Here is a 23,892-nt window from a genome sequence, read left to right as displayed (position 1 = left end):
TTGCCTTGGTTTTCTGCTTGAGCTAGTCACCAAACAGGATTAGCTAGTATTACCACCTGTAGGACGTCCCTCTTTGAATGTAAACAGTGATACTGACAGAACAAGTGTGCAGGAAAGTTTTCACCCACACGTAGTAAGTACATGTGAATGTGAATCTGCTGCAAACTGAGAAAACAGTTCAAAGTAAAAATAAAACAAATTGTAAAAAGCCATTCACTGAATGCGAAGAAGTTAATCAACAAACACAAAATACTGCGTAGCTATCTCATGCAATCTAAGATCCATTTTAGCTCTCCAACCTTTGTGAGAGTGTAGAAGAATTTGCACACAGCATCAGATTCCTTTCAGACTTTTTTGCACGTGCTTGCACTTACTACTGTATAATATTTATCGATATTCAAACCTCATATTACTTCAATAAGAGTTTCTGTCTTGATGCATGCTCAGTCATCCAGGTAAGGAAATCCCAAGAAGGGACGCAGCGTCATCCAAGTGACTTCTTCAGTCTAAGCTGACTGCAAGTTTCCCCACCCTTATAAACAGTACCTTTGCACAATGACTGAAACTAGCACCAGTGGTGAACAAGGGGCTGTGAGGTCATTACTTCAGCAAGAGTAAGAATAAAGGTAGATCCAGCTTGCCTTACATGCTGGGCTTCCATCAGTTTACTATGAAAAACCAGAGGTTTATCCATACTGTGCATGCATAAACAAGAAAAAAAGCTTCTGGCTTCTCAGCTTGCCAAGCTTAAGTCATTGTTAATTGGAGATGGAAACACCAACAAAGCAGAGACAGCTACACTCTCCTATAAAATAAGTAGAGCTTTCATCTTATCCTGTCAGAATGTCATTGTTTTATATGTGAAGCAGACTAAATAAGGGTTATGTTTATATGTGCAGATTGTGATCCTCTAGTTAGGGTGATGTTGAAGCCTAGAAAAAAAGAGCCATGTATCAGTGTACTGGCAGTTTAGAAACAGTGCCATCAAGTGGCCATAACACAAATATACTCCCATTTGTTTTTCATTTTTGTATGCCATTACATTAGAAACAGCAATTTTATTTTTAAAAAGCCACCGAAATACAACAGCAACAAAAACAAAACAGTTTACTTCATACTGAAATATTTAGATCATTCACAGTCATGTGTATGATCTAAATGAATTTATGTTGTTAAAAATAATTAAAGCTCCTAAAACAGAAGAATTTTCCATTCCCGCAAATGTAGAGAAGGAGCTGTAGAAACCCAGTTATTAAAAATAAGCTTATGCAAATGTTAAAGGCACTAGGAACATCAGCAATGAAACAATGCAATGGGAAAGGAGCAATTATAAAATTATAATAATCGGCATGATTTTCATCATTCATCTCTTCAGTGTATTATTGTTCTTCCTCTCTGAAGTGCTTTCATTTGGCCCAAAATGTTTCAGAGCCCTGATAGCTGTGAGGCTATAGAATAGCATTACAAAGAACAAAAACACATTTTGAAAGAAAAAAAACTGACATAGACATGCAAAGGGTTTGAATATGTGTACATAGAGTACATGCAAGAAACAGAGGCAATCAGCCAAGAAAACGACTATGCACCACTCTGTACAAGCAACATAACAAGGTGGACAACGTTAACATAACACTCAACATAGATTAAGTCAGAAGACCAATGGGAAAATGAATGCTTTGAATCAGCCTAGTAATGTCAGTTTTACAAAAAAGGATGTAGAATGAAGGAATAAAGACAAAATATATCTTAGCTATATCTTAGAAGAACATGGTGCCTCTGTCTCATTTTGATATTTGTCAAATAACATATACATTTAAAGGAAGACCCAGGATATTGTTGACTGCATTGTATGCATTCAGACTATCTAATTTAATTTGGCATGTCTGCAGAAACCCACGACCACTTCATCCTGACCCAGGATTTGTAATGCACTTTTTTGTAAGGTTTTACACTGCAGCACACAATAAACATGTCATGCATACAATACTGCAATACTGTCTGCAGTTACTATAGCAGTTAAGTTTGTAATAAGACCACAAATATTATTAGACTAAATGTGTACAGTGTAGCATTTGATAACACTTCTAGAGTAGTGTCATGACCGATTGCCTCTAATGCTTGAACATTTGCATATGGGGATATGGCCGTGCTTCATGTCTGTTTTGTTGTACCTTTGGGTAATTTGTCATGCAAATCATCTAAGCAAATTGAATGCCTGTCCTATGACCCAAATTGGAAGTTAAAGGTAATAGCTTAAAAAAATATATACAGTGAACAATAAAGGTAATCATTATTATTAAATGAGAAAGTTTATCTTTCTTTTTCCAGTTGATAATGTTCTCCTGCCACTCAGATCCTTGACCAGAAAAAGCCAAAGAGAGCATCAGAGAGAAAAGAGGAAAAAGAAATAGGCTTTTTGTTTACTGAATGAGGTCCCTGTAAACCACATGAAAAAACTGCTGTAAGAGATGTTGTATGATGCAACATATTAATTAATTTCCTCTCAAAACATTATTATTTATGTAATTAATGTTATCTAAGAGGACATTTACAAATGACTTGCATATTGTTCGAAACGAAAACAAATACTTCATTTATTTCTAAAATGGTACTTCAGTTGTTAGCATCCTTTGATGCTAGATTAACTGGTTTGACTGGTTAGATTTACTGGAAAACAGAGAAAACAAAAGTGTCCATTTGAAATTCCATGAGCAGATGATAAATTATTATATGAAGATATTAGAAAACAAACAAACAAACACACAGAAACAAAACAATAACAAAGACACAGCACTTTCCAAAACTATAATGTAAAATTGATTGTTTTTACATACAGCAATGAATACCAAATAATAATAAAGGCTGTTATAACACAAAATGTAGCACATGCTATGCTTAGGACACGTGTATCTGTCTTTTTTAATGACTGACAGGCTGCCCCTAATATTAGCAAATGACAAATTCAGATTTTTTTTTATTATTACCTAACCCTAGTATTTTTCTCTAAGCAAATATTTGTAGATTTATAGCATTTCTACATTTAATACATTAATTCTAGAAGGTTTTACCTTAAAACGCATTTATAATTCAGAGTAATTTAACGTCCCCTGCTGACCAGTGGTTCAATTTCTTACTTTGCAGGAGTGATTTTGAGACGTATCCACGACTCCAGTGATATCAGTTTACATGTGCAAAAGATCACCTTCTGACCAGACTAAGCCAGAGGAAAGATTGTGGCTGGGTGTGGTCAGAGATAATTTGACCCCGTTCTCCCAAACTTGGTCCACATTTGTTGTAAACAGGCAACTGTTTACTAAGAAGTTTTCCTGGTGTAAATTTTGTTGCTGTATCCTGTGTATTTTGCTAGTATAACAGGTAGTATATTGTATTTTGCAATGTATGTCATTATTATTTACATATTGTATCGGTGTAAATTCTTTACTGGTAATGGGTAATTTTTGCACTTTTTAGTTAATAAGGCTGTTTTAGCTGGCAGAGGGTAACTGAGGAACCTACACCAAAGCCAGCATACAAAGGCTCGGTAAACTGAGCTTTGAATCTGTGGATAGGTGTCATAGTGCCTGACACTGAGTAAAAGGCCACTGTGTTTCCAGGATAATCTAGGTACACACCAATGCGTGTAGCCCTACCAGCACCAGGAAGGTCTCTGTCTACTTTGTTGTGCCAGGCAGAGTAACCAGAGTCTGAGCAAAGGAGACTCCAAGACTTGTCATTGTAGCCAAGCAGACTGTGTGAATTCTTCCCTTTACGGCTGATGCTCCTGTAAGCCACCCCTATGGAAAATTCTCCACTCCATTCAGCTTCCCAGTAAAACCTGAAACCAGTGAGAGGCTCCTTGCACAGAACTTGGGAGTAGCCATCAAAGCGATCTGGATGATCCGGGTAAAACTGGGTTGTTTTCTTCCGGGTGACCTTCTGATTCCCATCTATCAAAACCAGCTCTTTATAAACTGTGTTAGGATCAAAGGACAGCTTGCAGGCATCTGAAAACACAGCCATAACATACATTTATAAATGTCTTCTGTTTAGATAACATTAAAATGTTGTTCTTGAGTACTAATTCTGAACCATAAAATTTACTTACATCTCAAGAAGTCTGTTCTGTTTTTTGGCTCCTGAAAATCTACATTCGAAGGAACTTTTTGAATATAAAAACATAACATATGTTATAAAATGTGCAACAATATTATGTTTAAAAAAATTGCAAGCCATGTACAAAATAGCATGAATGAAATTATTCAGCTCACTTACCTTTGAGTCGTTTGCTTCCATTTCTTGGCAACAATATGTACACGGGAGTTTCGCTCACTGTAAAAATATAAATTCATTTATATTTAGATTGCAGCAAAAACTAGTGAGCAGTAAAAGGTAATTGAAGTGTTAACAATGACTACTGGAACAAACCTGTCTTGGAGAGTTTGCCCATTTCCTTTTTACAGATGTCATCCAGATTTTCTTTCATGTCACTGGCCGTTTTGCTCATCTCTCCAAAGGAGAACTGAGGGTTAATTAGCACTTTGGGGACCATGGCCTCAGGAGCAACACACAGGGTTGGGAAACTCTGTTTTTTATCGAGAAAAAGAAGTGTAATGATTTTGTACTAAAAACATAAATACATACATAAAGAAGTCATGGTCTTGTTTTGTGTTAGTCAGTGTAACAAGGTAGCAAGAAATACTGAGTATGCTATAGCAACAGGCGCTGGAAGTGATAAGTACATTAACTGTTTTTTCTGTGCTACATTACAAAGCAAGAAAGACAGAGATGAATTATTGCAGCTCTGGCTGATTTTCCAGTACCTGCAGGAAGTAAATGTTGTCCTCCGTCTCGAGGATCTGCCGTAATTCTGCATCTTGACGTTGTAGCTCCATTATCTCCTGCTCCAGACGATCCACATAGCCTTCAGCCTGTGACATTGCTGATTGCATGTTGGCCATTATCATCTGATTGATTTCAGACTTCCAGCGTTCAACTGCCTGCAGCATTTCATGGAAGGTCTTGTCACTTTCTGCCTGTGCTCGCTGGGCTGCACTCTGAAAGGTAAAGACAGTTTTTTCCAGGAGCTTTTAGTTACAATAGTCATCCTTGATGTTACCACTGGATTCCTTTATATAGTGGTATTAACATGCAACAGTTCTGTAAAAAAAAATGAGACCATGTCAAATTTACTATGAAGAAAAGTAATTTATGTTGGACCAGGCTATGATCTTACTTTAAGAACATCAATATTATGCTTAAGTTCCTGGAGCTCCTTCATCCTCTCTTGAATGATGTGCTGGACTTCAGTTTGGGTGACCACCAGGACTTTCTGATAAAAGACAAGAATACAGGATTTTATCACTCTAGAGCAGGGGTCTCAAACTTTTGGCCCAGGGGCCACTTGCGGCCCACGTCACCCCTACTTGTGGCCCGTATATTGACGTGAAGAAATATAATGCGATTTGGCCTTTGAAGTTACTTTTATCGTTAGGGAGGATTTGTATGTTGTTAAGTGTAATGTTAAAATAAGGTATTTAAAGGGCAAAAAATGATTTAATATGAAGGCAATATAAGCAGAGAGTGCAAACATGTTGAGGGATTGGCTGTGTTAGTTCAGTGAGAGAGTTATTTGTAAAGTATTTTCAAAAGCAGTTAAAAACTAAAGTGTACACTTGTGTCTGCATTTTTAGTTTGTTAAATATGAACAAAATTATAGCAGAAATGCTGCCACGTGTCTGGCCAGAAAGAGGGTAAAAGTTTGTTTATTTGGTTGTTCAATGAAAGGCTTCAGTTAGTTAAGAGTGAGAAAACAATTTGTGGTCTTGTTTGCAGTTTTGTCTTGTTATACAATATTTGAAATTTTGAAAAAAAATAAAACACTACATATTTGTCACTGTTTTCTTCTTTGTTTTTTTGTTTTTGTACTTCTCAAACACTAAAGTGGCCCTCCAATGAGATGACAGTGACAGCAGTGACCCACAGCTCATTTGAGACTCCTGCTCTAGACTCCAGAGTGACTCTTTTCATCATCTAATGTATGCAAAAACTGATGAAAACTTCATATCAAAATAAAAAGAGTATTAAAAGATTTTGAGATAGACTCAGCAATAACAACAACAAAAAAAACCTCACTTGTTTCTCAATGCGTTCGTCTTCTGCCGAGGTAATGTTGTGGCTGCGGTGCTCTCTGACAGTACACAGCACACAAATACACATCTGGTCAGTGCGACAGAACAGCTCCAAACCTTTCTCGTGTTGTGGGCAAATCTTCCTGTCCAGATGACCCATCTCATCTACGAGTTTGTGCCGCTTGAAGGTAGATGACTCATAATGAGGCTTGACGTGTGTTTCACAGTAGTAAGCCAAACACATCAGACAAGACTTGACGGCTTTGTTGCGACGGCCAATGCAGAAGTCACAGTAGACTTCACGATTCAAGTAGGGGAAAGGAGTAAGCTCTGGAAGCTCTCGTTGTGGCTCATGGTATACATCTGGCAGGTTTCGCTTCAGGACAGGCCGAGGTGTGAATGTTGCACGGCACTGTGGGCAGCTGTACACACCAATGTGGTCGAACTGATCCCAGTAAATCTTGATGCACTCCAGGCAGAAAGTGTCACCACAGGGGATAGTGACTGGATCTCTCACTGTGTCCGCACATAGAAGACAGAAAGCCTCTGGTGGTAATGGGAACCCAGAATCAGCCATAATGCTCAATAAGACCAATATGGAAAACTATTAAGAATTCTTTGTGTTGACTAGAAGTCCATCAAATATTGGACTGGTAAGTCCAGTGTTGTCAGTCAGAATGATGTCCAGAAAACGTCCATCCAGATAACCTGCTGTGATCCTACCTCTCTTCAAACCAGATACTGCTGCTTTCTGCTGACATTTAAAGGGAAGGCTTTGTTTCTACAGTAAACAACCTGATAATGCCTTCCCACACAACACCTTTCCCAGCATGAGTGAAATCACTCTGGTCTTCACTATACACTGGAATTGGCCTACCAAGCAGGAATTTCAGGTCACACAGTGAGGTCAAGTTGTCAGCAAAATAAACTCTACCTTTGGCTATCTGTCACGGTTCTGGGTCTTTCTGAACCAGCTTTTTGAGTTCTTGTGTTTTTTATAATATGGTTTATGTTTTGAGCCCTTTGTTGTACTGTTTCTTATTTCCCTAGGTTTCAGTTATGGTTATCATAGGTTTAGTTCTTAGGTTTTGTAATATGGCTTCCCTGTGTTCCATGTTGTGTCTACTGTGACTTTTTGTACCATGTTTTGGGTTCCTATGTTCCGTCTCCCCAGTTGCTGTTAAGTTTACATGTCTAGAGTTCAGTCAGTGTGTTTCCTGTTTTACTTTGAAGGTCCGTGTATCATGTCAGTGTTTCTAGTTTGCTTCCCTTGTCTCGTCCAGCCTGATTACTCCCAGCTGTGCTCTCCTTCTGTCTCTCATTCCCTCGTTATCCCTCAGTGTATTTAAGCCCTGTGTTTCTCTTTGTCAGTGTCGTAGTCTCCCTCATAGCTGTGTGATTTTCCCTGTGGCTCCTTGTGCTTTAGTTTTCCCAGTTTAGTTTGGTATTGTTTTTCGTGTCCCCCTACACCAGCAATAAAGCTGTGTTTTTGAGTTTACCTTTGTCTCTGCGAGTTTGCGTTTGGGTCCTTCTCTTGCCTGCACACAGCCGTATTGTGACAGAAGACTACGACCAGACAATGGACCCAGCAGCTCACAATCCCTCCGCTGAGCTCCAGGAGGACATGATTTACGCGGTGGAGTTTCTATGTCAGGAGTGGTTTGCCCTGCCTATTAAGGAATACCAGGAGGAGCTAGCTATTCGGTTACAGAGAATGGTTTCTGGACTTCCCTGGCTATTTGGTGCACTACACCCACTCATTCAAGACTTCCTTATTTCCACCGTACACGTCCACCCTGAGCAGCCGCTCCTTTGTGAATAGCTGGAGGATTTTCACCCGAGAACACTGGAGGAATAGCCCCAGCCGACCCGTCTCCTCCCTCTTCCAGGAGAAAGTGGCGTTCACGCCGCCGTCGCTCCACGGCAGCTGAGCAGACAACTTTCGTGAGTGAAAATGACTGTTTGCCACATTCTCCACATTCTGCTACCAGACTTACTGCCATTTGATCCATGGTTAATCACGCTCCTTCTATGAACACTTTGGTTTTTCAACCGACTCCTCTGAACCTCGATAATCCTGCTTCTGTGTCTGAGACTCCCAGTGTTGCTTCGCCAGTACCTCACCGTATTTTTTCTGTGCCTCAGCTGGAAAATGTGACTAGCAACAGAGTGCCATCTGCCTTATTAAAGCTGGCTAGGAAGCTTGGACTCAGTGCCTCAGAACTATTGAATCAAGTTGAGTTTTGTGTTTCAGAACCATTTCACCTTGACCCAGCTCACCATGCTTTTGTGTCCACCCCAGTTAACACTGTTCAGGCAGCATCTCATGAGACCGTTAGTGTGGCTTTACCTCTGGACGGTGCTACTCACCAGCCCATTTACACAGAAACTGTCAGTCAAAATGCTCCTGAGCTCCACTCTCTGCCTCCTGTCCCTGCACCCAGGGCAGCTCGGGCCCAGCTTTCCCCTGCACTTGTACCAATCCCTCAGGTGAGGGAGGCTGAGGTCCAGCTGGTCCCTGCTCTGGTTTCCAGGCCGGCTGAGGCTCTGCCAGTCCCTGCACCAGTACCAGCTCCTCGGGTGGGGACAACAGCTGCCCAGCTGTTGCCGGTACCTGTCCCGGCTCCCGGGGTGAGGCCAGCCAGGACACAGCCTACCTCTGCACCCGTAGCTACTCCTCGGGTGGGAGCGGCTCGTGTCCAGCGGGTGCCTGCACCCATTCCTGTGTCCGCTTGAGGCTCAGGCAAGCCTATCCAGCCCCTGTCCTTGTGTTCTGGAGGCTCAGAGTTAAGTCAGCAACCACCACCACAATCACTACAACCTCTCATTTTTTCCATAGTTCAGTCTGTTGCTCAGTTATTATCTCAGTCATTTGTTCCATCATCAGTTTTGCCTCCAGGGTCAGGCTTCAGTTTTGCCTCCAGGGTCAGGCTTCAGTTTTGTCACCTATACCCCTTTCATTAGCCCAAACATCTGCACAGCCAACTGCTCAACAGTCTGTTCAGCACTCCGCGGCTCCCACGCCGCTGCCTGTTCCAGCTGGAGGGCCCGAGGAGCCCTTCCAGCCTCATGCCTCGTCAGCTGTGGGTTCTGGTGAGCCCTTCCAGCCTCATGCCACGTCAGCTGGGGGTTCTGGAGCACCCATCCAGCATCTCTCCGTGTCTGCTGACGTCTCTGAGTCCGTTCAGCCACCACCTGCTCCACCACCGGCGGCTTCCATGCCACCGCCTGCAGCGCCGCATTCTGCTCCTTTGCCTGCAGCTGCCACACCCTCGTCTGGTCCTGCCTCGTCTGGTCCTGCTATTGCCACGCCACCACCTCGTCCACACCTAGCACAGCCGGCTTTTCCACGGTCATCTCCTCGACATCACCATCGCCACTTTCCAGGCCTCTGGCTGGCCGTCATGGCCATTGTGAACTCTGTCACGGTTCTGGGTGTTTCTGACCCAGCTTTTTGAGTTCTTGTGTTTTTTATATTATGGTTTATGTTTTGAGCCCTTTGTTGTACTGTTTCTTATTTCCCTAGGTTTCAGTTATGGTTATCATGGGTTTAGTTCTTAGGTTTTGTAATACGGCTTCCCTGTGTTCCATGTTGTGTCTACTGTGACTTTGTATCATGTTTCGGGTTCCTATGTTCCGTCTCCCCAGTTGCTGTTAAGTTTACATGTCTAGAGTTCAGTCAGTGTGTTTCCTGTTTTACTTTGAAGGTCCGTGTATCATGTCAGTGTTTCTAGTTTTGCTTCCCTTGTCTCGTCCAGCCTGATTACTCCCAGCTGTGCTCTCCTTCTGTCTCTCATTCCCTCGTTATCCCTCAGTGTATTTAAGCCCTGTGTTTCTCTTTGTCAGTGTCGTAGTCTCCCTCATAGCTGTGTGATTTTTTTTTTTTTTTTTTTTTTTTTTTTTTTTTCTCCTCCTTTCTTTCTTCCCCTTCTCCCTGTGGCTCCTTGTGCTTTTTAGTTTTGTATTGTTTTTCTACACCAGCAATAAAGCTGTGTTTTTGAGTTTACCTTTGTCTCTGCGAGTTTGCGTTTGGGTCCTTCTCTTGCCTGCACACAGCCGTATTGTGACACTATCAGAACATACAAACGAGCCTTGGAAGTTCTAACATCCTCAATTAAAATGGTTTAATTAAATCAATAGACTTCCAAATATTTACTGCTGCCCTAATTTCATTCTTTTGTTAAACTTACATGTTTCAGACCATTAAATTTTAATATTAGAAAAAAAACAACCAGATTACATGTAAAATTCAGTTTTCAATAGCTCTACATAAAAAATTTATTGCTTCTGAAACCTAATAACTGGTTATACCAACCTTGGCAGCAAGAAAGTGCATTCATGAGTTTGTGATAACTAGCAATGAGTCTTTCACTTTGGTGTGGAGGATAAAGAAGTTAACGACAAAGATAAAATAAAAATCACACATGTCAGGATCTGCAGAACCTCAACAACAGATGAGACCAAACTCATTGACAGCTGTCCATCTGGAAAGGTTTTCTAGGCCACTTCTAAACCTTGTGCATGGTGATGCATGGACAAATGTGTCACCGTGGAGAGACGGTGAGAGCCACCATCCACAAATGAAGAAAACAGTAGCAAAGCCCCCCAGGAGTGACTGGCCTACAAAAATTACTCCAAGAACATGTCAATGAATCATCTGACTGGACAAAAAAAATTATCCATGGGAAAGTCTCCAATGACCAAAGAACTCATTTGAGACTTCAGACCTTTGTCTCAGATCATTAAACAAAACATGTAAAGTCCTTGCACCTTTTCCATTTGACTGAGCACTGAGTTTCATGATGGTGTGTGATGTCAAAACAGCTTTCTCTGTTATTGCTGTGAACAAAATACAAAACGTGGGTTCCCACATGCCTCCATTGGCACGTCAACAAAAATAAAAGGTTAAAAGAAAACAAAAACAGTGTTGACATAACAATATATTAATCTTTAATTTTTACATCATTATTGTAAAAATAAATATCTAATTATGTAAGATTGGGGCCTTTTTATTTGAATTTGAATATGTTTTCTCTTCCCCCTGTGTGTACGTTATGTCTGTGTACACTATCCTCCTCCCACAGTTTGTAGACATCCATGCAAGCCAAATAGTAATTATAAATTGGCCAAGCATGTGAGAATGCATGTGTGTGTGTATCTGTGTTAGCCTGTCTAACCAAGCACTGCCTAACATAGTTAAGGCTGTAAAGGCAGGCGGTGTGAAACATTAAGAAAAATGACTGAAATAAAATTAAACCTTGAAGTTATGGGATATCTCCAAGTGGCCAAAACAATCAAATGAGCTTTCACACAGTGAAAGCCAGCAGCCTCAAGCAATTAATCACACATTTGCACATTTATTGTATTTTTGTGTCAAACTTTGGTGGCATACAGAGTAAAAATTGCTACTGTCCAAAAAATTTCCAGTCATAGGTATAGTTTTGAATCTTTAGGCACGTTATTATGCATTATATTTAATACAGAACCATTATTCTATGTGGTTGATATGACATTGCGAGAGAGAATAGTTATTCTTGTAAAGTGTCAGATTTATGTTGTCACTGGTCTTTGTTCTGTCAAGGGGCACTCTCATCTTTGCTCAAACAAGAAGGCTATTGTGAAAATGACAGCAAGAGCACGACAGATATATATCTGTGAGTTGAATTAAATATTCCAGTCAGAAAAAGAGCATGGTAAAAAATCATTTTGGGTAAAGAACTGAACAGCAAAATTTATTTGTGTACAAGAGAATGTTGGTAAAGGTTTAACTCCACAGAATGTTGTATAACATAACAAAGCCTTGAGCAAGTCTGTGAGAGAGGCAGGAAGCTAATAACAGTGAGCAGACAGAAGAGAGGCTGAGCACCCATGATGTCATTGACTGTGCTTGTCGGTACTCTCTCCCCCTCCCATTCCCTTCCATTTCTCCTTGCCTCTCTGCATCCTTCCATCCTTTACGTAACTGTCAGACAGCCTGGGAGTGGCAGGAAGGAGGAGAGGCAGAAGCGGAGAAAGAGATCAAGCAGCTGTTAGCAATTCCGGATTTGGCTAACTATCCACACGGCATCCTTCCATTTAGCAGGTACATCTTATATTTTTGTGATTTAGTGCTTTACTGTTGTATCATCTAGTACCTGCAGTGCTGCAGTGAGAGGGCAGTAGAAATAATCTTGAAAAAAAAAATATGTGGAAAGATTACATGTAATAATAGTTTGATGTATATTTTTACACCCACCAGCACTGGTAATTATTATTATTATTATTATTATTATTATTATTTTTTAGGATTATTTGTAAACTGAGATGACACCATACTAAAATGCATTAATTTTAAAGTGTTCATTAAAACATTTTCTGTGCTATTTGTTTTTATGGTTATTTTTATATGCAGTGAATATTTAATATAAAATTCATATCAGTGTAGCTCGATCAAAAGCCACATTTGGTAACACTTAACTCATGAATAAGTAAGTGTCAGTGAGTGTGATGGAGAGACAGGGCAGAAGAGAAGGAGAAGGAATGTGTTTGTTCATTCACTATAGACTGAACAGCAGAGAAGCCATTTGGAAATTGAGTTGATTGAATTAAATGGGCTTGAGCGCAGTTTTATACACACTAGTATAATGATGGATACGCAGTAAAAGTGTGTGTGTAAGACAGAGAGAAAATTAGATGCACTATCTTGGCAGCTATGTCTTGGCAGGCCAGCAGCCAGTTAACCTATAGTTATTACTTTTTTTTTTTTTTTTTAAATGTCTTCACAAAGTATATTTTATCCAAACTATTTAAGGTCCTTTTTTTTAGATTATTATTTTAATCAAGAGAACAAAGTGTTAGAATCTTTTGTATTTGAATTGACTAAAAACTGCATGTGTTCATCTGTCAGCATGGCCGAGGGTTCGGTGTCACTAGAAGAGGTCAAGACTTCCTTCCACAAGTTTGCAGTCCACGGAGACACAAAAGCTACAGGGAAGGAGATGAACGGCAAGAATTTTGCGAAGCTCTGCAAAGACTGCAACATCACTGATGGGAAGAATGTGACTACCACAGACGTGGACATCGTTTTTAGCAAAGTCAAGTAAGATTTCATTTTGACTTTGCACAGCAAAAACATAATGGTTTGAATGTGTGTCACAATGTGGTTATTGGTTTTCAGTAACTGAACAGTCAATTTTTAGTTAGTGACTCTCTGTTGTTTTGGTACTACCTTACAGAATAAACTTCATGATTCATGTAAATGCAAAGGGTTTAAGACATCTCATAATCACATTATAGCATTGTAGCATCTACTCATTGCTTGTCCCTTGACAGTATACACTGCTCAAAAAGAAAGGAACACTTTGAAAGTGCATCAAATTTCACATCATCGTGTAAATGATCAACCTACAGAGGACTGAATTCAAAGACACCATGAAAGTCAAGGTAAAAAAAATGATGCAGTAGTTGAGTCCATTTTGCAAGTTCATTGCAGCAATTATTGTAAGAATGGTACTCCGTAGTTTATTTGTCCCCCATGTGCTTGTATGCACATCTAACAATGTTGGACTATACTCCTAATGAAACAACAAATGGTATCCTTGGGAAATATGCTACCAGATCTGGACCAAGGCATCACTGAGCTCTTGGACAGTGTGAGGTCCAACCAGAGAGCATTGGCTGGACAGAAACGTAATGTCCCAGAGGTGTTCTATTGGATGTAAGTCAGGAGAGTGTGAGGTCCAGCCAGTAGTATTGATTCCTTCATCCTCCAGGAACTGCCTGCATACCTTCGCCACATGAGACCGAGCATTGTGTGTGACAGTGGGTCCAAGGATTTCACCTCGATACCTAGTGGCAGTCAGGGTGCTGTTGCCTAGTCTGTAGAGGTCAAGGTGAAGTTTATTTATATAGCACATTTCCAACAGCTCATGCTGCACAAGGCGCTTTAGAAACTAAAATGTAACTAAAATAAGTAAAATGCATGACAATGATGCAATAAAATATGAAAGAAAAGGAATAAAACAGTAAGACAATAAATGCAACTAAAACAACAACAGCTAAGGTGGTTAAAAAAAAAAAAAAAATATATGGGTCAACGTGAGCTAAAAGCCAGTCCATAAAAATTTAAAGATTTAAAATGTTCCATTGTTTGTGGATATCTTATATTTAGAGGCAGACTATTACAAAGTCTGTGACGTGCCACAGAGAAGGCTCTGTTGCCATGAGATTTATGTGTAGACTGTTGGATAACATTAGTTTTGAATTGGATTCATGGATCTTTGTGGACCATAAATAAATAGGAACTTAGATAGGTAAGAGGTAGCTTGGCCGTTTAGTGATTTTAAAGCAAAAAGTATAATTTTAAATTGGATCCTGTAAGGAACAGGAAGCCAGCATGGAGAGGCCAACACTGGGGTTATATGCTCGAGGTCTTTGCGTCACATCCGTAGATCAGACAATCACTGATCCTCCACTAAAGCAATCATGCTGAGTGATGTTAATTCAATTCAGTTTTAATTATATAACGCTAAATCACAACAGAAGTTGCCTTAAGGCAAGTTTTATATCGTAAGGTAGAGATCCTACAATACTACAGAGAAAACCCCAACAAACGACCACCTCTGAGCAAATACTTGCCAACAAAGGGAAGGTGTGCACGGGGTGCCAGTGGTAGACCTGCCAATCCTGGTATTGTACTGGAAAAATACCAATTAGGCTCTAAGGTGACAGACAGTGCACACAGGGGCCACTAGAGGATGTTGTTTCCTCTCATGGTTCCTCTTCGATCTCATGAAGACTATTTCTGATTGTTTGGTCAGACAGGCAGGTATTAATGTGTGATCCTGGAGGAGTTGGAGTACCTGTGGAATCTTTGTAGGATCTAGATATCACCTCATGCTACCAGTAGTGACCCTGACCTTAGTCAAATGGAAAACTAGTGAAACAAAAATAAAAAAAAGATGACGAGAGAAAAAATGTCAGAGGTGTCCACCTGAAAAGCCATTCCAGTTTTGTGGGTTGTGTCATTGTTACCCATCTAGTGCACCTGTTGTTAATTTCATCAACTCCAGAGCAGCTGAAACTAATTAACAACAACCTCTGCTGCTTAACTGACCAGATTAATATCCCGGTATGTAATTGACTTGATGCCATAAACTGATTAAAAGGTTTTCTGTTCATTATTTTGAGCAGTGTATATTATATTATTCATTTTGTTATTTCTCTCAAAATATAGTTGGCAACACTCTGTGTTTCCTCAGGGCAAAGTCAGCTCGTGTAATCACATTTGAGCAGTTTAACCAGGCCCTGACAGAGTTGGCTCCCAAACGTTTTAAAGGCAAGAACAAGGAAGAGTCACTTCAGCAGCTTTATGGTCTCGTTGTTGGTAAAGAACCTGCCAACATTGGTGTTACTGTGAGTATTAAGTCATAATAAACTCAAAATTCGCTGCTTAGAAGTCGGCAGCAACCAGCTACTACACTTATGCATCCCTTTAAACTTATATATGTAGTAGTAGTTTGATTGACCCTCAACCATACAATTAAATTTAAACTTTAAAATAGATCATCTTAGGTAAAATTTGTTTAAGTGAGATTAATGTATTAACATGTTTTGTTCTTTTGTGTTGCACTTCCTATTACAGCTTGGTAATACAGTGGTAACAGTAGGGTAGCAAGGTGGAAACAAGACTGTAATAATGTGGTAATTTCTACCTTATTACAACTCAATTATCATAGTAATAACCACTTAAATTCCAAGTAATATCATGATAGCAGCAGTGGTTACAGTTGAGTAATATTACACTGAAATTTATGTAATTGGATAATAAGTGCCCAAAAACTGGGGGCAAGATTGTGGAAATACACCTCGGTTATAAGGTGATAATGATGCTACCATGATATTACTAGGGTTGGTTATTACCTTGGTAATTGAGTAGTAATAACGTAGAAATGACCACATTATTATGTTCTTGTTTCCACCTTGTCACCCCACTGTTACCATTTTACTACTGAGCTGGAATAGAAAGTGCTACCTTTTTTTGTTTTTTGTTTTTGATGACCAAGTCTTTGTGCAACTGTTTAGGTCACAAATCAGAAAAAATAGTTGACTGTCAGTGTGTTATTTTGGATATATAACTGGATTACCAAAGAAGCTCTGGATACAACACATTGCATCTTTAAAGAGACACTACAATACAGAATTTTTGTTTTACTGGGTTAAAAGGGGAAAAAAAAAAAAAAAAAAAGTTTATTATATCAGTATTCTGTCTTCCATTATTTTTAGAAAGCTACCAAGGCAGCAGCAGTGGACAGACTGACTGACACCTCCAAGTACACTGGTTCACACAAGGAGCGGTTTGATGACACAGGAAAAGGCAAAGGAAAGGCTGGGCGTGAGGACATCCCAGACACCAGTGGCTATGTGGCAGCTTACAAGGGCAGCGGCACTTATGAAGACAAAGTGAAAGAGGCATAACACTGTTTCACCAATAACTTAGTTTCACCAATAACTTAGTTAGGGGTACTAAACAGAAGTTAATGCCTGTTTTATTTAGTTAAACAAAACAAAGTGGGAATTTCATGATGTATACAGCATGTACAAGTAAAAGTGTTCTGTGTATTTTCTGCTGGAACCAAAAAAGAAACTACATGCTTCATATTGTTACTCTGCTTTGCTATACACTGTGCCTTACTAAATATATAGCCGTTAGTGTGAATACTATGATACATTGCTATGCTCTGTTAATCATAATGCAAAGGATAAAAATATAGCTGGTATCAAGAATGGCGCTATCTCAGTAGCTGCTCTGCGAGCTTTTCATTTTATATTTCAGTGCCTTTGTTACATGACCAATCAGTGCCCATTATTTTCATCATAGTTTCATAGTATGAAATTAATAGTTTTTAACAGTTTATTTAGAAAAATGCAATAGGCATGAAAGAACACAGTGCAACACTCTTTGATTATTAATAAAAACAAAAAAACAAAAAACACCAAGCAGCGAAGAACAAAGAGTTACATTCTGGTACTGATGAAGCTAAACATATAAATTACTTAAACAGTTTTTTTTTAAACTTTCTTTGTAATCATAATGGGACCTTAAATCCTCCTATTACATCTCTTTTCACTATGTTTTGTCTTTTTAAGTTTAATGAATAAAGAATGCCCATTTTCACCATGAATGGAAATGTAATTTAAAATAAATGATTGCAAATATCTAAATAAATATCTAAAATGCAAAATTTGATCATACATGGGAAAATAGTTCCTTGTTTTACATGTCCTGTAATGTAACATTAGAAAACAAACAAACAAAAAGTCTTTAGGAGCCTTTAAATCGCAATTGGAACATATAGTACTCAGGAAGTTATAATACGTACACTACAAATGCAATATAAGTGATATGTAAAATATGTATATTTTACAGCATGTTTCTAGAAGAGTATGCCTGTGTGTTAAATAAAAGCAATATTGAGTAATGTGCTAGTCATTTAAATGTTTGAATAGCAAACAAATACAAATCCATACAAATGCAACACATTCCAAACACACACACACACACACACACACACACACACACACACACACACACACACACACACACACACACGCCCATTCAGCTATCTTAGTGAGGACCTTCATTGACATAATGGTTTCCCTAGCCCCTTACCCTGACCATAACCTAATTGTAACCCTGACACTAAAACCACATTTTGAGCCTCAAAAAGCCTTCAAACTTGTGAGGACCAGTGAGTGTGTCCTCACAAGTGACTGTTGGTTCTCACAATATAGTAGAATGCAGATTTCAGTCCTCACAAAGATAGCTAGACAGGAACACACACACACACACACACACACACACTCAAAAGCACTTTGTGAGTTTTCCAGCTCTGTGGAGGTAGAAGACAGGATAAGAGCCTCCAAACCAAATCATTAGAACATAACTTAAGGGCTTCCAGATACACAGTGTATCCCAAACTATGTTCCAAGACATGTAGGATATAGTAATCAGTGGTAAATGACCAATAACTGTAATCACCTGTAGAATCAAGATTATATTATATATATGTATATATATATATATATATATATATGTATATATATATATATATATATATATATATATAGCCCTTCTTTTGACTAAGTTGGATCTCTCCTTCCCACCATCCCCTGGTGAGGGCTGCTTCAGTGGTTTAAGAACTGATACATAGCAGAAAAAGCTGATACTAAAAACTACAAAGAAACACGATACATGAATGCGCATCACTATGCGATTGCAAAAGAACATTTGAACCACAGCAATAAAGATGCTATTTAGCCTGAAAAAACAATTAAAGCTCATCCTGTATCTCAAGGGTTTATACCTAAGATACAACACAGGATGCACCACTGCAAAATAGCGCTCTATACAGACACCACTCTGAAAAAGAAATAAATATCCCATTGATGAGTTTTGTCACGGTTTGTGCCATTTCAATATAGAAGTGAAAGCCAATAATCATTAAAGGTGTTCTCAGTACACCAAAAATCATCTCTGAGAGGACCAGATGGAACTCAGAGACTTCCATCCGGTCAGTCCAGAAGATGTCAGATGATGTCATCAGCCATAGCACCCAGCTATTGACAGGTAGAGAGATCAAGACATAAGGCAGAACTGAAGGAAGAAAGATGGGAGACTCCAGACAGGAACCACACTCATAAAATGTGTTTTTTCCACTCATTGGTAAGTGTTGAATATTTCCAAGAAAAAGGAAATCAGAAATATTGAACAGTGAATTCCTTTTTACAACATTCTTATTATCAAATGTGAAATATGTTGTTGACTTGTAGAATAAGCCATAGAAATCAAAAATCTGTTTTTTTTTTGTCCTCTTTGGCTGCATTGCTACACAAAGTACTAATTACTGCAAAAACCAAATATCAAATATATGAAAGGTACTCCAAGAACAATCGGCTGAAATGCTGCTCCAAACCATTACAGCCGACCTTCCACTGAGACCATTTCTACTTATTTCTGATGAGACAATTGATCATAGATGAGTCAATTGAAGGGACAGATATATCACTCACGATGTTTGGTCTTTATTGGACCTATTTCTTGAGGATGCGACTTTCAGATACTGTTTACCTGCTTTTGATTGTTTTTTTTTAAGCCTGCTCTTTCTTCTTCTGTCTTCCATTTGTCCAGGTTCCTAAGAGTCTTTTTCATTTTATTTTTTTACTTGGAAAAACATGCTGAAATATGCCACATTTTTAGCTAATAGTTCTTTGGTGCAAAAATACTATTTTAGTCATTTCATGCCATTTTATCCTACATTTTATGTGGATTTCCTTGAACTGAATGAGAGAGTTTTGTAATTCCTAAACATCCAATTAAAAATTGCTTCTTTGTCAAGTTGTTGGTTGTACAGTGTAGGGACCGTTACTCAAAAAGTAATACATTGCAAATTACTTGTTACTCTAAAAGTAGTGTAGTAAGTCACTTAATTACTCACCAGAGAAAGTCGTATGTTACACTACTCATAACATTACTGTCTTGCTACCTTGTAATAAAACCAGAAACTCATTATCACATAATTACTAATTAAAAACATAAACCTTAGGCTACAGTCCCTATGATACAAATCCCTAATATAACACAAGTAACGACATATCTCGACGACATTATGTAATTACTGAATTACAGTATGAATCAAAAATGTAATGTGATTACAACCAACACTGGTTTTGTAAAAGCAACACAACCCTTTTTCATGCTTTATTCATTTATAGGTCAGTATTTGGCTTAACAAACAAAAAACATATTTCTGAATATGGTCAGGTGCAAGTACTGGACTGAAAATAAGTGAAAAGGAAGCCAATGTTCAAGGAATTTTTTTGAAAGAACTTTAGAAAACCCAAGAGAACGACTGCTCAAGATCATTTTACAAATTGAAAGAAAGTGCAGAAAATGCATCATGGAAGCCACATATAAAGAAGTTTATTTGTTTCTAGTTGCTTCCTAGAAAGACTGATAAGTACAAATAATTGAAAGTACAACCCTTGTCTAGTTCTTGAAGATTATTTAACATGTAAAGTTGGAGCTGCATCTTTTATAATATAAGTGGGGAAAAAAATGTGCTGAACTGCAACCAAATAATGGCTATGAGTACCTTCCTGGCATGCAAAGCCTGTTGATGTGAGAACATAATTTGAATAAACAGGGTTTGGTGTTTTTTAGACTTTGGCATAAGTGGTCACTTATAATTTTCCATAGAAGTATGTAAACGTGTGCAAGGGTTTAGATAAAACAATGAAAATACATGGATTCTTAGTCAAATTAAATTCTTTGCAATATACTCATAGCAACTCTCCGTGAAATAGTCTCCTACATCAGGATGGGTGAGGAAATACAAGAAAAATACTTTAGTTTTATGTGGTTCAATACTACCACAATGTAGGGCCAAAAAACACAAACAAACAAAAAACAGAGTGAACAGATGAACCAGTTGAAACAGTTAAAATATTCATTCATCTTTCATGAGTCCAGCAAGTCAAGATGCTGCAGAGATGCAACAGTACTGTGTAATTATAATTTTGTGCATGTTTTCCCACTTAACTTAAGACGTGCATTCAGAATTACGATGTGTTAAAAGTGATATGTAAATATTACTTTTTCTGACTTGGTAAACTTGCCATTGTGACTTTTACAGAAAAGTGACCAAGATTGGCAACCACACATGAAGTTGACACATTAAGATGCCATCAGATAAATAGAAAGGAGTGCAGGTCTGAAGAGGTCTATAGTGAAACTAGTACACGAAAGATCCAAGGAAGTGTACTTCATATAATTACAAAGCACTTATTTGTCCTCCTTGTTTTCCTTTTGAAGAAATGTACCATGTGGTACATAATTCTATACAGTATAACTGGTATAATTACAGTCTCAGGGGTCATTATATGTGAAAAACAATGTGCAACAATTTTATTTTTTTTTCTTGAGTTTTTGAGTTCTGCTGAGATTGCCGAGAAGACTAACACATGCAAGCCAAATCATTACAGAATTCCCTTGGTGTTTCAGGGCTTTAACACTGTTGAACTGTAACCAAATGGCCAAGGGTAATCTAGAACCTGTATGCAGATAATTTGAATAAAGATGATGTTTCTTAGCTTTTGTAGTGCCAAGATTTAAATTATAGTTTCCATGGAAAGTTTTAGAAGCATGGGGAGAAAAATGCAGAAGAATATAATGAAAATAAATTTAAGTGAAATTTATATTCTTGAATGTATATTTTCTGTCTTCCCTGACTATACGCCCTCTCCTTCTTTAGCAACACAGAGGCTGATTGAGCAGATGAGTGGCCATATTAGAAGAAAAACTCCTAAAAACATGGACAATCAAGAAAAGACCATTTTAGAAGTGTTTTTAAGTTTCTGTTACAAGAAGAAGAGAATGTAGGGGTTTATGATGATGGTGTCATGATTGAACATATCCGTTGGGATACAAGAAACTGTTTGTCTATTTGGCACATAGATGATGTTTTAAATTAAGTCACTTCTCATCAAGTCCTCTTTTGCTTTATTTCCAGTCCTAACCCTGTTATGCCTAATTTATCACCACAGTATGGTAGATTTCACATATTGTATCTTAGTATTAGGGCCGTTTGATATAACGATATATATCGGATGACGATAAAAAAACATCTATCGTTTCATTTTACGCTATTGTTTGTTTCGTGGTGTCACAAAATAAACTGTTTACGGCAATATTTTTTCATCGTTTTGACGGCCACTGTAGTGGCTATATTAATTTCTTAAATTTCTCTCTTTCTCTCATATTTAATATAACCACACTACAGACGGACAAGCGCCTATTTTCATACGTTTTCATTAGCAGCAATGACGGTAAAACCATAGAGTGTCCGCTTGTTTATTTTCCACATAAACCTTTCACAATAAAGCTCAAGATCCTGTTGAGACTTTTCAAGATAAACTAAATCACGTGAAAGAGTTTGCGGAGCAATTACGGATGAGAAGCAAAAAATAGCTGTGAGGTGCTAAAAAATAAACCTTAGACTCAAACGTTAGAACAGGCTTTTCCCCGCAGCACGCCGTGTAATAAATACTCACAAAGAAAACGGCGGCCTTTACAACTTATGACTAAAAATGTATCGTTTCATGCATCTGTAAAAACACTCGACTGTAGGTACACGACGCCCAGCTGGAAACACTTCACGCAAGTCAAGCTGCCCTAGATTCACAGAATTTACAGAAAATGTTAAAATTTGGTGATTTATATAGTTATCGGGACGGTAGATGTTTTATATCGGCATATGAGATTTTGGTCATATCGCACAGCCCTACTCAGTATCATATCACACTGGCCCAATAAGTTTACCTTTCGAGATCTGTGAAACACTTCTTCTGCCTCAAATCATTTGGCTACATAGCTGCTCTGCTGCAACTCGTTGTAGCATTCCTTTTAGTATTTGCACAATAAATTATATATCTGAATGTACTTATTACTGCTTTGGATTCCATCATAGTAGCCCAGTATCCACATACATATCAATCTATTGTAGTTATTTATTCTATTTTTCTAGTAGTAATAATACAGAATACAGACTACTATGTAGTTTTTGTATTAATTTTTTAATCAACATATCACTATGTCACAATCACATCTACTTGAATACATTTCTTTGGAGTATAAAATATTTGTTTGTATAAGTAAAACAAAATGCAACAGACCTCAGAATACACATGTGCAATTCTTTTAATTACAAAACACCAATGGAAGCTCACCTAACATTAAATAACTAAAATACAATGTTGCTGATTTTTCCACACAGCACCCAATTTTTAATGCAACATAGAGGCTGGCTATTCTTGGGTCAAGTTTTTACTTTAAAAACTAAATGCCAAACAAATAGTACCAAGAATACTAACTATTCAATGCCATATATTTCTAAAACAAAGGAATTGAAATGCAAATTTTACAAATAAAAGAAAAGCAGTTTCAAGTGTAGCTATGCTGAAAACAATTTGCAAATAAATAATTTCTTGTGAGTTTCCCAGCTCTGCGGTGATAGAAGAGAGCATAGAAACCACCAAGCCAAATCATTAGAGCATAGGTCAAGGGCTGCCAAATACATAGTGTGTTCCTGTCCAATTTCCCAGCTAAGTAGAACACAATGATCAAAGGTACATAGCCAACAATTGTAGTCATCTGGAATATCAGGACTATATTGAAAGCCCTTCTCTTTACCAAATTGGATCTCTCCCTCTCTCCCTCGCCTGGTGATGGCTGTTTCAGTGCTCTAAGAACTGATATGGAGCAGAACGAGTTGATGATGACGATAAACACAACACAAGTGGTATAAATGCCCATTGTTATGCGATTGCACAAGTATATTTCTGATAAAACAGGCAGGATGGATTGCAACCACATTACACAACAAAAGCTCATCCTGTACCTTAAAGGTTTATACCTGAGATACAACAAGGGATGCAACACTGCAATATAGCGTTCTATGCAGACACTGCACTGAAACTGAACCCTAGCTGTAAATATTGTGTTGATGACTTTAGACGCCGTTTGTATTATTTCGGTATTAAAATAAAAACTTATAATCAATAAGGGTGGCCCCAGGAATCCAAAAAGTAGCTCTGCAAGGACCAAGTGGAACTCAGAGACTTCCATCCGATCTGTCCAGAAGACCGGAGATGATTTCATGAGCCAAAGCACCCAGCTGTTAGCAGGCAGAGAGATCAAGATATAAGGAATGACTGCAGAATTAAATAG

General features: G+C 38.3%; 2 protein-coding genes across 2 annotated transcripts; one reads left to right on the top strand and one right to left on the bottom strand.

Moving 5' to 3' along the window:
* Nucleotides 1–1,079: 1,079 nt before the first annotated feature.
* Nucleotides 1,080–6,845, bottom strand: ftr84 (finTRIM family, member 84). Its single transcript, XM_084930864.1, has 7 exons — nucleotides 6,133–6,845; nucleotides 5,234–5,329; nucleotides 4,821–5,054; nucleotides 4,426–4,582; nucleotides 4,273–4,329; nucleotides 4,106–4,159; nucleotides 1,080–4,004 (listed from the first exon to the last, which is right to left on the bottom strand). Exons 1-7 carry the CDS (start codon nucleotides 6,703–6,705, stop codon nucleotides 3,472–3,474), a joined length of 1,704 nt encoding a protein of 567 aa, XP_084786990.1. The 5' UTR covers nucleotides 6,706–6,845; the 3' UTR covers nucleotides 1,080–3,471.
* A 5,223-nt stretch (nucleotides 6,846–12,068) lies between these two features.
* On the top strand, nucleotides 12,069–17,587 carry tppp2 (tubulin polymerization-promoting protein family member 2). The gene is made up of 4 exons (XM_084930863.1): nucleotides 12,069–12,210; nucleotides 13,015–13,206; nucleotides 15,368–15,521; nucleotides 16,392–17,587. The coding sequence occupies exons 2-4, from the start codon at nucleotides 13,016–13,018 to the stop codon at nucleotides 16,581–16,583; spliced, it is 537 nt and encodes a 178-aa protein (XP_084786989.1). The 5' UTR covers nucleotides 12,069–12,210; nucleotide 13,015; the 3' UTR covers nucleotides 16,584–17,587.
* The last annotated feature ends 6,305 nt before the right edge of the window (nucleotides 17,588–23,892 follow it).

This window comes from Perissodus microlepis, chromosome 6, assembly GCF_051167445.1.
Source record: "Perissodus microlepis isolate ML-2025 ecotype Zambia chromosome 6, ASM5116744v1, whole genome shotgun sequence".
NCBI lineage: Eukaryota > Metazoa > Chordata > Actinopteri > Cichliformes > Cichlidae > Perissodus > Perissodus microlepis.
Note: the sequence above shows the minus strand (reverse complement) of the source record. Positions and strands in the feature narration are given on the sequence as shown.

Coding starts and splice junctions, on each gene's coding strand:
- ftr84 (XM_084930864.1), bottom strand. CDS start 6,705: ATGGCTGATTCTGGGTTCCCATTACCACCAGAGGCTTTCTGTCTTCTA. Junction 5,330..6,132: donor ACGAACGCATTGAGAAACAA/GTGAGGTTTTTT, acceptor GTCTTTTATCAG/AAAGTCCTGGTGGTCACCCA. Junction 5,055..5,233: donor ATAATATTGATGTTCTTAAA/GTAAGATCATAG, acceptor TTTACCTTTCAG/AGTGCAGCCCAGCGAGCACA.
- tppp2 (XM_084930863.1), top strand. CDS start 13,016: ATGGCCGAGGGTTCGGTGTCACTAGAAGAGGTCAAGACTTCCTTCCAC. Junction 13,207..15,367: donor ATCGTTTTTAGCAAAGTCAA/GTAAGATTTCAT, acceptor GTGTTTCCTCAG/GGCAAAGTCAGCTCGTGTAA. Junction 15,522..16,391: donor CTGCCAACATTGGTGTTACT/GTGAGTATTAAG, acceptor CATTATTTTTAG/AAAGCTACCAAGGCAGCAGC.